This window comes from Grus americana, chromosome 17, assembly GCF_028858705.1.
Source record: "Grus americana isolate bGruAme1 chromosome 17, bGruAme1.mat, whole genome shotgun sequence".
Classification (NCBI taxonomy): domain Eukaryota; kingdom Metazoa; phylum Chordata; class Aves; order Gruiformes; family Gruidae; genus Grus; species Grus americana.
The window spans coordinates 6,609,795-6,624,460 of NC_072868.1; the positions used below are offsets into that span (position 1 = coordinate 6,609,795).

General features: G+C 55.6%; 1 protein-coding gene across 1 annotated transcript; it reads right to left on the reverse strand.

Annotated features, from left to right (window-relative positions):
* Nucleotides 1-90: 90 nt before the first annotated feature.
* Nucleotides 91-13,228, reverse strand: PABPC1L (poly(A) binding protein cytoplasmic 1 like). The gene is made up of 16 exons (XM_054845441.1): nucleotides 13,163-13,228; nucleotides 11,609-11,820; nucleotides 10,632-10,825; nucleotides 9,950-10,065; nucleotides 9,062-9,201; nucleotides 8,151-8,245; nucleotides 7,739-7,876; nucleotides 7,092-7,187; nucleotides 5,965-6,231; nucleotides 5,332-5,422; nucleotides 4,912-5,040; nucleotides 3,433-3,572; nucleotides 2,978-3,071; nucleotides 1,958-2,088; nucleotides 1,027-1,113; nucleotides 91-440 (listed from the first exon to the last, which is right to left on the reverse strand). Exons 2-15 carry the CDS (start codon nucleotides 11,799-11,801, stop codon nucleotides 1,033-1,035), a joined length of 1,905 nt encoding a protein of 634 aa, XP_054701416.1. The 5' UTR covers nucleotides 11,802-11,820; nucleotides 13,163-13,228; the 3' UTR covers nucleotides 91-440; nucleotides 1,027-1,032.
* Between the last annotated feature and the right edge of the window lie 1,438 nt (nucleotides 13,229-14,666).

Consider the following 14,666-nt stretch of genomic DNA (forward strand, 5'->3'; position numbering starts at 1 on the left):
GAAGTCCATCCCTCCACCTGCATGAAACAGAGAAAAAGTATTTGCTGTCCTTCTGCAAAGGGAACTAACCCATGCTTTAGGGGTGGAAGCATCAGTTCTTTATTGGTGTCAGCTACAGGAACAAATAAAACTACAGAACCCAATCAATTCACTAAAAATTATGATTCATCAGCACTCGTCATTTCCTGGGTAACTGAACCAGGCTGGGTTCCACACTACATTTCACAAGATGCTTTCAGTAGCAAGAAGAGAATTAACATGGCGATTTTTTACAGGTGCAGGAGGAAGCAATTCTGCAAGGTTTACAACACAAAAAAATAGGATGGGGCATTGAAGAGAAGCCAGGGTCACTGTACAGGCACGATTCCAAAAGCACGGTGGGGTTGCTGCTGCTGTTCTTCAAAAACCATGTTCTCAGGGCACGCTCTCAGTCCTGAAGTCTACAAAAAAACCCAAAGAACCCACATATGCAGTTCTCAACTGCTAAAGGAACAATTTCATCCAGGCAAGAATTCACCTGAACTTGGATTAACACAGTTTCCTTGTGATCACAAGTCAAGAAAATATTATCTTCAAAGGGGTACGTGATAGTCTGAATTGCTTGGTAGTGGGTCTGTCCCACTCTCAACAGCAGGGCCAGCTCTCCTGATCAAGCCTACACAGGACCACCAACATTTTACAGGTTCTGCAAAAAATCACTGGGAAATCCCAGGAAAGATTGTGCAGGTCCCCACTAGACCTACAGAAAAGCAAGGCCCTTTCCTATCTTCCTTCCTGGTTGCACAGTCATTGCCCTCGTGAACATAGAGAAAAAACCACGCAGAACCGTGTCTCCACAGTACAATTAAGTCAGGAAAATGGAGGATGGGATTTAGAAGTGGAATATTACAGTCAAAGATACTTACATTGCTCATCAAACCATACTTGGTCTGGACAAGAAACCCAATTCCCAGTTTCAGAGTCAGAAACCAGAGACCCTGAGCACACCACGCACACACCGACATCTGCAACAGCTCCCACACCTACCCAAGGTCACTGCAGGAACGCCGCGCTGCTCTTGTGCGAGGTCTCGGTAGCCTGGTGCGCTTGGAGAACAGCCACCGCTTCCTCGATCTTACAACAGAGAGCATAAGGGGGGGAAGAAGTTGAGTTGCTCCAGCATAGGAGCACACTGTACAAGAAATGCAATATTTCAGGTCCTGTCCTCTGCACAGAGCCACTTCCAAAAGATAAAGGACTTAATAATTATTAAAATCCAAGTCTGCTGCTTCTGCAGGAGACTGATCAGCTCACAGAACTCTTCTGTCTCTTCCCTAGGAAAATGCTGGGGCATCTCTCCTTTTCTATAGGATTCAGAATTGTCCAGAGAGAAATCGAACTTCCCTGTACGTGGAGCTGCCTGACACCACCCAGCAGAACCCAGGCTCCTTGAAAAAAGTGTCAGTGAGAGGGTAGAAGTGAATCCTGCCTCCACAGAGCAACAAGGAGATGCAGTCAATTCACTGCCGCTGTGCTGGTGGGAACCAAAGCTAAACATTCACCAGGATTAAGGAGGAAACTGAAGGAATGCTGCCAAGAGCCAGCGTTTATCTGGTTTCTATTCTCAGGAAAGAGCATTTCCCTATCTCCTCCGAGGGAGCGACACCCACCCTGCTTTTCCCCCCCTCTCACTTCCCAGCCACATCCAAACCACCTCAGAGCTTGGTCCGTGTTTTTGGGGAGCTGCTCTGAGCTCCTCCTGTTGCTGAAGGCAGGCAGGCATTCAGGCACTGGATGCCATGCCATCAATCTGGGGCACTTTCTGCTCATTTTTCACTTAAAAAGAAATCAGCTACCTGCTCTTCTCACGGCTGTCAACATCCTTGGCCCAACCTCTGGGCTGTGATCACCTTCCCTTGCAGCAGCAGGCAGTTAGCCCTTTGGGATGTGATTTGTTTGGGCACCGAGTGCCTCCTACCTTGGAGTGCAGGGAGTCGGGGGACTCCAGGAGCAGCAGCAGCTCGGAGTTGTCTATCTCCAGCAGCATCCCAGTGATCTTGCCGGCCAGCGAGGGATGCATCACGTGGATCAGAGGGTAGAGGCGCTCACCTGCTCCAGACACCAGGAAAGACATCAGCACTATGCAAGAGCTCCAGCATTTTCAAACCCAGTGCAAACCCTCCTGCCCTCCCAGCTCTGTCCTTCCAACTGAAAGGGGGTGGTGGTGGAGAAAAACAAAACAAACCAAAAATATAAAAAAAGAAATCATTGCTGCTCACAAGCAAAGCTTCTCCAGCATATCACAGCAACAGTGTTTGCAGGCAAAACGCGCCCAAAAATGGCACCCCATAAAACTGGGAGAATTAGCCCTACCTCTTTACGAGGAAGGAAAGCCATACAAAGAAACAGGTGTGGACGAGGAAAGCCACCTGTGGCCAGGGACAATGCTAATTGCCCTCCTCCTGCCATCCCATCCACCAATACATGGATTATTTCACTGCCAGATTCCCCACCACAGGTGTGCCAGGGTGCCTCAGCCCTGTGCACGTGCCTCCCTCTTCCCTCTTCAAATTACTCAGCTCCCAGCCCTCTCTTCGGCAGAGCTGACCCTAAACCCTGCAGCCACCAAGCTGTTCACCAGTGCCCGAGGGCAGTGATACAGGATGGCTCAGAGTTCAGGGGAATCGCAGATGCCCTGGTGCAGCCCGGCAGCACGGGCAGGATGGAGCCCTGCCTCTCCTGCAGAGCTTCGCCAGACGCTGTCTCACTGCCAGGCAGCTAATATAGACAGGGAGTGGTTTTGTTGCTTCCATACCCTTCCAACACAGCCCAGACTTTTTTTTCTTTTTTTTTTTTTTTTAAAGCAGCATATCAGAACAATGCCACAAAGACTTACAGCATCTCCTAGCAGCTAAAGTTTTCCCCGGCACATGCAAGTCCACGTACACGCCCAGCCCCATGGCTGGACCTACTCCGGCAGAGCAGCCCTGACACCCACCTATCATTTGCTTCTGCTCCTGAGGAGGGGCTGCTGCAAGCATGGATGCCGTCAGCGGCTCCTGCCCCTGGACGTGCACAGCAGGTTCTCCCGCCTGGGGAAAAAACAAAGAGCAGCAATCAGAAACGCTGGAAGCGATGCATGAGTTACCTGGCTGGCAGGAACGGTGCTTGTCCCTAAACCCAGCGGGGCATTTCACCCTTCCAGTGCAGACTCTGACACTGCCTCCTTGTATCCAAACGCCGGCTTCCAGGAAAGCCGGACCCAGGCATCACAGCTACTGGATCTGTAGCCCCAGTTACCCCAGTGGCCGCTGGGAAACATCCCCGTAGCACCAGTCAGAAACAGAGCCACGGGGCTGCCTGGGGTCAGCAGCCACGTTAACCCAGAGCGGGACCAGGACTGATGCACGTTGCGGTGGCTGCGCTGAAGCCGGGAGCTCACGGAGCTGTTACCTGCGGACCCACCACGGGCGGCACGTGCCCCATCGGCTGGACGTTCCTGACGGCCGAGGAGTACTTGTACTGCGGGGCACCCCGCGGCAGGGTGGGCGAGGAGGGCACCCGAGCGCTGACCGTCTGCGTCCCGATGTTGGCTGCAACAGGGATGGGAATGTTTGTAAGGAGGAGCCCATTAAATGCATGCCTGCACCAGGGAAGCTGAAGCTAGGAGGGCAGCATGCTGAACCAGAGGGCCTGAAGAATCCCCCCACGGGCTGAAAGCAGCCCTTGGGTCAAAGGCAGCTTCCCTGGGACAGGCAGGGCACTGCCCTCCTGCCTGCTGTTCTGCTCTGATTTTGTGCAGAGGGCAGGAGAGCTGGCAAAGGCACCTACGCCTTGTTGAATCTCCTCCAGAAACATCCGTCCGCATCAGTAGCTGGAGGACGGGCACGGCACCGAGGAGGGTGAGCTGCAAGAGCAAGTGCTCCTGGCTCACGCTGGGTCCTCTGCTGCAGGGAAGCGAGGGCAGGGGAACGAGGGAACAAGGACAAAAGGAGAGGGGACGAGCCAAAGCCAGCCCTCCCAGTCCCTCTGCTCGCTTCGGCAATAAGACAATGCCAAAGACCACCTTGGGCTAAATCGCACCAAGCCAGGAGGGTTGTAGGTAGATGCTGCCCCACCAGATGGTCCCACATTTTGGGGGACCTCAGACCTTCACCCACTCACCAGCTTCCACCCTGGGCTACTTCTGCCTTTCCTCAAATCCTGCCCTTGGAGGAACCTCAGAGGGGGCTACGGAGCCCTGGTGAGCATCCTCCTCACTCACACTAACACAAAGGACAGAGTTGATGGGATGAACAGAGAGTTGAAGCACTCTCCGTGTGAGCAGTGCTCGGGGCACCGCGTGCAGGACAGCAGCTCGGCCACCAGCCCTGCAGCAGCACAGACACGTTGTGCTGGCAAGGCGGAGAGGACACCCTGGGACACAGGGACAGCCCCAGCACAGCAAGGCCCTGGGGATGGCAGCACGGTCCGGTTCTCAGGCCATAGCTCCGAGCATCTCTACCATGAGCGTGTTTTACTGGAGGCTTGGTTTTCACAGCGATTCAGCTAGAGCCGGTGAGAACCTCTGCTACTGCCCAAAAGGCCCTTTCCCAACCTCTGCCTCAGTCTGAGCACTAAGTCTAAGGTGCCATGGCTGCATCATCATCATCTTTAATGAATGTATGCAAGAACAGTGGCCAACAAGACCAGTGTGCATATCAGAGACCTGTCCCATTACCTGAAAGACCACAACCCTCCCCAGAAGTTACACACTTATTTACTACAGACACTGCTCCAGTCCCATCACATCCAAGGGCACCATCCGGGCTCCTCCACCAGCAATCCCACAGACTGATCCATCTTCAGAGGCAGACCCAAGCTTGCAGCAAGCACCCTCGCCCACGCACAGCCGCTATGGCAATATCCAAGCCGGGTCCGTCCCCCACTCACCCACTCTCTGTGCCTGGGGGGGCACACGGGGCACCTGGGTGGAAGCCTGTCTCATGGTGCTGATGTTGGACAGCAGGCGCCGGGGCGGCGCGGCAGCCCTCAGGATGGGGGTAGCTGCAGGATATGCTGCTGTAGAGATGGAGTGTGATTAATAAAGCTTCTTGATAGCAAGGCATAGAAGGAGATGTGGTGGGGAGAGACCGTGGCTGGGGAAAGCTTGGGAGCACCTCACCTCTCGGGTCAACCCCAACATCTCAACTCCCAGTGCCCATCACTGTGACCCCTGCACCAAACCCCCGTGCTCTTCTCCAGGCAACAGCCCCCCATGGTTACACGCTTTGTGCTGCCTCTAGAGACCCTCAGTCCCTAACGGAGCCCAGCTCGTGCAGAGATCCCCCGGGCAGAGACAGGCTGACTCACGGGGAGGCCGGGAGGGCTGCGCACTCCAGCGAGTGGCAGGACGGACTGGGACAACTGGGCTGGGGCTGTAGAAGGTAGCTCTGGTTTGTGGCTGGAAAGGAGAACACGTTATCCATGGTGACTTGGGAGCCGAGCCAGATCTAACGCAGAGCATCTCAGCGGCCATCATGCCCAGACAGCAGCGCCAAAGCCACGCTCTGCAGTGTGCCAAAGCATTTCAAAGATTGACCTCTGGTCCTGCTGCCTGCGTGTCCTCCAGCAGCTCCACTTATCTACTCCCCATGAGCTTTTGCACCTCTGTAACCCTTCTCCCTCCCCCTGTTTCATCAGGGGACCTGTTCTCCATGCTCCCACCCTCCCACCAAACTCCTCATTGGTTCCCTCCTCTGAGGAGCAGTCGATAGCTACTAAACGCGCAGCCCACTGCCTGGAGCACCCACACCCCACCAGCATTTTGGCAAGCCCTGCCGCTTATGCGGAAGCTCAGGGCTGATCCCACCAGTCCCACGGCAGCGTGCACCCACGTCTGCACAAACCGAGACATTCCCCTCGGTCCAACTGCCACCCACCTCCTCCAGCCCAGGGCAAATTCGGGTCCCTGCATGAGGCTGCCATTCCGGAACAGGGACTCACCTGGGGGATGGGGGGTAGGAAGTACCCCGGGGGGGGATGGAAGGAGCCCAGGAGAGGGCCAGGCAGTGCCCTCATGGTGGCTAATCTTTGCATGTACTGGTTGGTGAGGATTGCTTTCCGCTCCTCTTTCCTTTGAGCGAGAGCGACGTAGAGAGGCTTAGTGCTGACGATCCGCCCGTTCATTTCTGTCACGGCCTTGGTAGCCTCTTCTGGGGAGGAAAAACATACAAACCCAAACCCTTTGCTGTGGCCACCCTCTGTCATCACCTAAAATTGGATTAGAACAAGACAGCTAAGTCCACAGATCGCCGCAGCACCCGCGAAGCATGGCATGGGGCGGGAGGGACATGCAGGACCCGCAGGCACCCCATTGCAGCCCCCACACCCCAGCTGGGACAGATGGAGCTGCATCCATGGGGCTCCACGGAGGGGTTTCTCCGGGGAACGGAAGGATTTGCTTGGGCACAACCAGTCGGTTTGGGAAACGAGGATGGCAGGGTCTGGGCAAGCCCAAGATCCACAGCCTGCGATCTTCCAGGGGGTCTATGCCCCAGCCCCACAGGGCCCATGGGCCAGCAATGCTCCGGTGCTTAATGCCGCAGGAGCCAGCGAGGGCTGGGGATCAGTGGGACACCGTGCCCGGCAGCTGGCAGGTTCCCAGTACCTGACCTTAAAGCCAGACCATCCCTCTGCACCCATACATACAGCCTTCAAGAGAAGCTTGACACAACTTTTGGTGGCAAGACCGACATTTTCATGGTTTTCCAAAAGGCAAAAGCCAGCCTGTCAGCCCGGCAAACCCCGAGCAAGGTGGCTTGTGGGTCATTTCCATTTGCATCGGTGTCACATTGGTCCAGAACGGCAGAGTGGCTGTGCAATATTCAGAATGATGTGGCTTTAAGGTCCCATCCCCTGCACCTCACCAGGGCTGGGTAACTCAGCAAAGCTACAAAATTTTTATTGAATCAATAAGCTCCTGAGGACAGCACGGGGTACAAGTGGCATGTCCTTCATGCTTGGCTCAAAATACAAGCTATCAGCAGGATGATAATCCCGATTCATTTCCAAGGGCTGAGCCCACTGGCCAGCTGACCCCAGGAGCCCCAGTGACAGCCCTGGTCCCTCACCTTGGCACTGGTGATGGTGCCATAGGGAGAGAACTCTTTCCTCAGCCTCTCGTCATCTATCCCATCATCCAGGTTCTTCACGTACAGGTTGACCCCCTGCAAGAGGGCAGAAAAGCAACTTAACCTCCTCCCAAAGGCACAGCGGGCTCCTAAAGTTTACCGTGGTTTTTCAAGCTGGATGCACGTTTCACCGGCAGCTCAGAGGGTGGGACAGCCCCTAAACGCGTCCTCTCCTGAGCTGCTGCAGGACTGGTGATGTGGGGAGAAGAGAGGACCACGTGTGTGCTCACTTGTAGGCAAGATGCCCCAAGTGAAGAAGACACCCAGACCATCGCTTTGAAGCTGCTCCAAGACCTCAGGAAGCCACCTCATTTCCAGACTAATATTTTAATTTCTGGAAAAGAGCAGATCCATTTGTTCACCTGCCAACATCATCCTGGGTTTAGATGTCTCTCCTCTTTCCTGATACTGCTTCCCAGGACATTACTAGGCAGCGACTGGACCCCTCTGTGAGTCTTTTTTAACTGCAGAAGGGACCCAGCACACTGACTTGCTCTGGAGAGCCCTGTGCTGCCCCCAAGCCAAGGATGTCTGGGACACGTGCCTGGTGCAGACCCGCAGGACAGAGCGCCCTGCTCTCCCCTTACCTGGTACCTGCTCACTCGCTCCTGCTTGATCTGCTCAAATTTCCTCTTCAGCTCACTCTGGCGCTCCATCCGCTTCTGGGCTCGGCCCACGTACACCATCCGCCCATTGATCTCTTTCCCATTCATGTCAGCCACCGCCTATCAGCCGAGGAAAGGGGTCTGAGCACAGCAGGTAGCCAAGGGCCACCCACCACCCCAGTCCAGCCCCACCATGAGCACAGACCCCCCTGGGGAGGGCAGGAGAGCAGCTCTGCTCCCCTTCGCCAGGTCCTGCCCATCCAGGCACCCCTGCCAGTGCCAGCACCCAGGCAAGCACAAAGCCGGTGAGGTTCCCCCCTGAGGAGAGGTGGGAACATCAGCAGGTGACAATCTGGGGGCTGAGACAGCAGACGTGCAGCGAGGAGCCTCTTGCCTTTTGGGCTTCTTCATGCTTCTCAAAGTTGACAAATCCAAAACCCTTCGAGCGACCAGTGTTGTCCATCATGACTTTGACACTTAGCGTCTTTCCTGCAAGAGGAAAGGAAAGCATCCATCTGAAGAAGGGTGCCCACTGAGGGGGTGCTCAGGAGCCACCATGAGACAATAGTCCAGCAAGGAGACCAGACGACCGTGACAGCACAGAAGAACCAGACAGAAGGACAGAGGCGGGATCCCTGCTGCGAGGCAAGAACACAAGGCTCCGCATGTCAGTGAGGGCGATCCCTCCTACCTGGGATGCTGCTGGCATTGCTCTTGGTTTTTTGGTTTCTCCAGCCAGAGCACTGAGCTCCTTTGGCCAGAAGTTTGTATCCCCTTTATATATGAACTCATGTATTGGGTTCATATGAAGGGTATTCACAAGTGACCTGAGCTAACACTGGCCAAGCACAGACAGAATGGTCCATGGGTTGGCACAACACTAAACCCTGTCGCAAGAGGCATCCTCCAGTAATGGACTACACTGAAAAGCCTTTTTTTGCTTTAAATTCAGACTCAGTGTCTCTTATTCCCAGGGCTCCTATAACCAGACAGCATGCTGGTTTCAAGACAGTTTCAAAAACTAACAAAACACACTCCCACACTTTTGTTACCTAGCAAAGTAAAAACCCCTTTTTTCCCCCGGGAGAGCACCTAATAAAGTTATCCTCCATCATTGCAGGAAAGTGCATGTCATGTCCCAATGGTTTAAGCCACTGTGGTCCTTCGGTGACATGGTGTTTAAGCAAGTCTTATCCCATCAAGAGAAGGGGCTTGGTATTTCAGTCGAGCACTCTCCCCAGCTTCCTTTGCAGTTGTTCCAGCTTATCAGACACGACGATATTTTGTTTCAACAACTGTACTCACCAAACTTGGAGAATATTTCCCGTAGTCTGTCGTCATCCATGTCATCCCCAAAGTTTTTGATGTAGACATTGGTAAACTCCATCGCCCTGGCCCCAAACTCTGCCTCGCGCTCTTTGCGGGATTTGAAATGGCCAACAAACCTGCAGGAAGCAAGGAAGGGGACATGAAACCCTCCATGTCCTCTGCAGAGGGAAGATGGACACAGGCACATCTGTCTCGGTACAGGCCAAGAGAGACCCCGTCACCTCGGGCTATGCTTTGCTCACCCATAAACCCACCCTGTGTTTCACGCCCAGCAACATCAGTGTGTCCCACCCAAGTGTTCCCCTACCCAGACCCCACTCGACACTACTGAAATGGGAAGAGCGGTTACAGGGCACAGCCCCACACTGGGGGTGTCACCCCAGGAGACCCCAAAGGATGCCACCAAGTGCCAGCTCTCTTCCTCCAAGGTATCCCCAGGCCCTTCAGGCAGCTGCTTGCCTCTGCGGAGACAGGGACGTAGAGAGTAAGGTGATGCAATGTAAGCAGAGAGCTGAAGAACAACAAAACCTCTTCCTGCCCAGATTATCTGATGCTGACTGCCGAGATCGAGGACCAGCCCTGCTTTGTGGGCACGCGTTACACCACCTCAGCAATAAAACACAGCCCAGGGTTGGACTCCTTCCCCACCATCAGGAACACCTCCAAACCACTACCACACTCCCACCAGCATCGACCACGACTGACTCATTGCCCCAGAGAGCAGCGGAGCCACCGTGCCCAGCATGGACAGGATGGGAAGAGGTGGCAGCCCGACCAGGGCAGGCGTTTGCTCCCAGGCGTTGCACCAAGGCAAGGGAGGACCAAGCACAGAGCCAAGGAGACACTCTCCTCTCCGGCACTTACACCTTCCGGTCATTGAGCAACATCCCATTCATGGTCTCAATGGCCCGAGTCGCTGCCTCATGAGTCTCAAAGTGAACAAAGCCATAGCCACGGGATCCATTTTCGTCACAAACCACCTACAAGTGCAGAGCCGGGGCAGGGGAGAAAAAAAAAAAAAGTCAGATCCTGGTTTTCTCCATGCTTGCACATGAATGAGTAGCAGGAAAACCCACCCTCATTTTCCAGGGGCATTTACCCTCCCTGACATCCCACTCCCACGACAGCTGAGCTGCGCTGGGGTGCTGGTGGCAGGGCAGGGAGCCAGGCGAGAGCTCTGCCCCGGGGCCACCCGGGGCCAGACGTCCTGCTGGGACCAAGGTGGTTGTTCTCCAGCACCCGGTGCTTTATATGACGCCCAATAGCTCACGGCTCACTGAGACCCGAGCGCCATCAACGCACTGAGCTCAGACAGGGCAACGTCTGTGCCTGTTGTGCAGGGACAAAGGGGGGGCAGGAGGAAAATCCCCCATTCCCAGGGGAAACACAGCAGGGCCTTTTGGCTTCAAAGCAGGTGGGAATTTAGAGGAAACTTCGCAGAAAGCAAAATGAGAAAGTGAATTTCAGCTGGCTGGATCACGCTGCATAGAACACGGGGCAGCTCTGCAGTTATTTCCTTTCCTGCAGGGCCCACGGGTGCGTGTACCTTGCACGACAGGATGTTTCCAAAGGCGGAGAACGTGTCGTACAGGGCTTTGTTATCAATGGAGTCATCCAGGTTCTTGATAAAGACATTTCCAACCCCCGACTTCCTGAGCCCGGGGTCCCGCTGGGACCACATGATGCGGATGGGACGGCCTTTGATCACTTCAAAGTTCATTGTGTCCAGGGCTCGCTCAGCTGGCAAAGAAGTGAACACAGGGGGAGAGAGGAAGGTAACAGAGACAGGTCGCCTTCACATCCTACAGCAGCTGAGATGGACACGGGAATCAGGGACACCATTGGACAGGGGCTCGTTAACCTAAATGACACAGGCAGCCCTTCCTCCCAGGGCAGCAGGGCCAGCTCTCCTTCCCACCAGCCACAACACTCCTTCCTTTTTATTTTTTTTTTCCTCTCCAAAGCACGTCTGACTCCCACAGGATCACTCATTTCACTGCAAGCCCCAGTTTGGCAGATGCCCAACTCATTTACCCAGGGAGGATTTTGGTCTCCAGGGCAACTAACCCCACGCCTTCCCATCACCGCTGCCTGGCCCCCGCATGAAACGCCTGTTGGGTACCGCACTACGTGGCACTGCATCGCCACGATGCCTGCCAGGAGAGAGGCCTCGCTTCTCCACGCCACAAGCCAGTGGGCAGGTGGCTGCCCCAGGAAAGGGCAAAAGGTGTTTTGGTGCCCTTCTCCCATACAAGCCCAAAGTCCAGCTGTCGCATCCTCTCCACCTCTAAGCAGAGATGGGAGTGGGATGGGTCACCTCCTCAGCCACAGAAGAAGAGAGAACAGATTGGGATTAGTTACAACCAAAACCCAACATTAGCAGAATATTGCCAAGCCATAACAGCTGAGGCAACCCCTCAAACAACTGCTCCTCCCTTTCCCACTCCCTGCCCTTCCTTCTCTTGCACACCCCAAGCCCCAGTTGCAAGGCAGCTCCTCGGGGCTGCCTTACAGGGAGCTTACCATCTGCGGGCTGCTGGAAGTTTATGTAGGCATAGCCCAGCGATCGGCGCGTGGCAACGTCCCGACAGACTCGGATGGACATGATGGGCCCAGCAGGTGAGAACTTCTCATAGAGCATGGCTTCGGTCACGTCTGGGTGGAGGTCCCCCACGTAGAGAGAGGCCAATGGATAGCCAGGGCCGCTGGCGTTCATGGTCAACCACAAAGCTCAGCTGCAGGGGAAGACAGACCCGAGGGTGCGGAGTGTGGGTTTCAGATCACGTGCAGTAACCATGGATCCACACTGGGGCTGGCCTCACTGCAGCAGCACGAGCTGTGCCCTTCCCACCAGCAACGGTAGGACTGGAAATGCCCCAAGGATGCTGCAGTTCCCAAGTTTTTTAGGGACATTTCAATGTCAGTGCAAAAGCCGAGCTGGGGAAACCTGCACATGTCAGAGCCCCCACAAACCTGGGGAGCAGCAAGAGGAACACACCACACACCCCGATTTGTTCCTTTCAACACTCAAGACCCAAGAGAAATAAAATGGAGCTTCATTCCTCAGAAGGTGAAGAGCCCTTTTCCACCAGGGACTTCCATTTTAATTCCTCCTTAACAACTCCCTCCAGCCATCTGCTCAGCCAGAGCAAACCCCAGGAGTCTGATGCACAGAGCAGCCCTGCCAGGGGAGCAGCTTCCCGCAAGCAGCCCTGCAGCTCACACCGCTGCAGCCAGCGCTCCCAGCAACCATCTCCATCTCTAACAAGGCAAACACGGGTTTTTAGCCAGCCCTTCCCAGAAAAACAAGCCTCAGTCTGCTGATGAGGCCCCCAAAGCAGGAAAATCGACACTCGGCGTCCCACTCTTTTCAGTTGGGTATAGAGTTGCATGTGAAGATGTCAGTCACCGCTTGGGACCGCCGAGGCACTGCCCGGGAAAACAGACACGCAGCTCCTGCCCTGAAAATTTAAGCCCATTTTTGGGGCTCTGACCTTAAAGCCCCAAAGACCTCAGATACTTGTTAAGATACCCTATGGATGCCCAAAATAAACACACACACAGAGGAGCGGTACATCAAGCAATTCCTCAGTCACAAGCAAGTCACGGCCGAGGGTGGAGCATGGGAGAGCTGGGCACCAGCTCCGTGAGACGGCCCTACCCCCCATGCAACCAAGATGCCCCTTCCAAGGACCTCACGGCAATGCTGACAGCACAACGGATACAGGCTGAGCGAGCAAACGCAGCATCCCTCCGCAGCTGCCGGGGCAGAGAGCGAGGGAAGGGAGCTGAGGGAGAGGACCAAGGCAGAACAGCGAGGACCGAGCAGGGATCCGGCCGAGGCGGGAGCCAGCAGAGATGCGGTACAGCCCCACCACCGCCGGCTGCCGAGCCCCTGGGGCACGCACAGCCAGCGACAGGGCGGAGGAGCGAGCTGCCCGCCCCCGCTCCGCCGGCGGGGACCCTCCGGCCGGCCACCCCCCGCTCCGGGCCAGGCACGGGAGGACCCCCCCTGCCCCGGGAGAAACCGCCCTCGCCGGCCCGGAGCTGGGCGGCCGGACCCCGACCCGCACTCACGCCGAGCGCTCCGGCGGGCTCGGCTCGGCTCTGCGCCGCTCCGGCTGCGGCTGTCGGCACCGCCCGCCTCTTCCCGCGGCGGCGGCGGGGGCGGGACGGAACGGGGCCCTCCCCGCCCTCCGCCAGCTGCGGCCCGGCCCGGCACCGCCCCGAGCAGGGCAGGGCAGCGGTAACCCCGGGGAAGCTCCCGGTAGCCCCCAGCCCCGCGGAGCTAAGGGGTGTGGGCAGAGAGCCAGCAGCTGCACCTCCTTCCCGCGCCCCCCCCCCCCCCCCCAAACTGCAGCTAGGGCAGCTGCCCGCGTTTCTCGTGTCTTTGCAAATAAACGGAAGGGTAACGGTGCTTCATTCGGCACTTGAACACTGACAGCACTTGCTAACGCTGCGTGTTCCACCTACACGTTTTTTAGGAAATCACCTGTAAGTTCTGGTAGGTAATTCCCTCAGGTTAAGAAATCCAGGCAGGAGCAGCTAAGACATACACAGCTCGGTACGAGTCCCTTATCGTTAGACACTTACGCAAACTCCACAGCAAACTCCCTCAACATCCAACAGAGACCCACGGGATACAGAACCTGGCCCCCGCCATCACCTGTCTGTCCGTCATTCTGTCTGGATGACACACGAGTGTTGTAAGATCACCTTCATCCACATCGTTATGTGCTGGACATAATGGTACGTGTATGATAGGTGATGATTTGTCGTTAAACAACTTGCTGTGTTGCTGAAATGCCGGATGAAAAGCACAGGAGCCCAGGGCAGAGGGCAGGGCAGTTCCACCAGCAGCTTCCCCAACACGACTGCTGGTGGCTGTGCTGGGCCTGGGTCACCAGCACCTCCACGTTTTGGCCAGACACATTCCTCGCAGCCCTCTGCTTCCACGCTTTTAAGCAGGGAAGCTAATGCAGCAGGTTGAGTGTCTCATGTTGATGTCAGCTGAACAGGTCTGCTAGATTTCATGAAAAAAAGCCGATTCCTCTGCTGCCATGGAGTCCTGGAACAAAAACTAACCCAAGCGTGGTTGCTCAGCTCCACCCCATCCGTGCCCTCGGAAGGGTCAGCTGCAGTGGAGATCAGGAGAAACCTGCCTTCCCAAAAGCCTTCTGGTGGCTCCCCACACTGAACTGCCTCACCAGAGGTCAGATGAGCACCAGTGCCAGGAATGAGAAGCAGCAGCACCAATTATGTCAGTTTAAACACGCAGAGTACACCCAGACTCTCACTGTGGCTGGGCCAGCTGGAGCGCCCCTTCCCACGATGATACAATTACTTGAAAAATTAAGATATTCCCTTAACTCATCAATGCTGCACACCAGTCTCCTAGGCTCATCATCCCCCAAAAGAGAAAGTAAGGATGGGAGACGTCATCTGAAATAACTGAGTCAGGACAAGTGCTCTATGAACCGGAGCAGCTAGCAGGACCCGGGAATTTTTCTTCTTGGAACTGACAACATCATCAGCATGAGCAGATTGGGAGTTGCCATGCACTATAAGATCATTTAAGAGC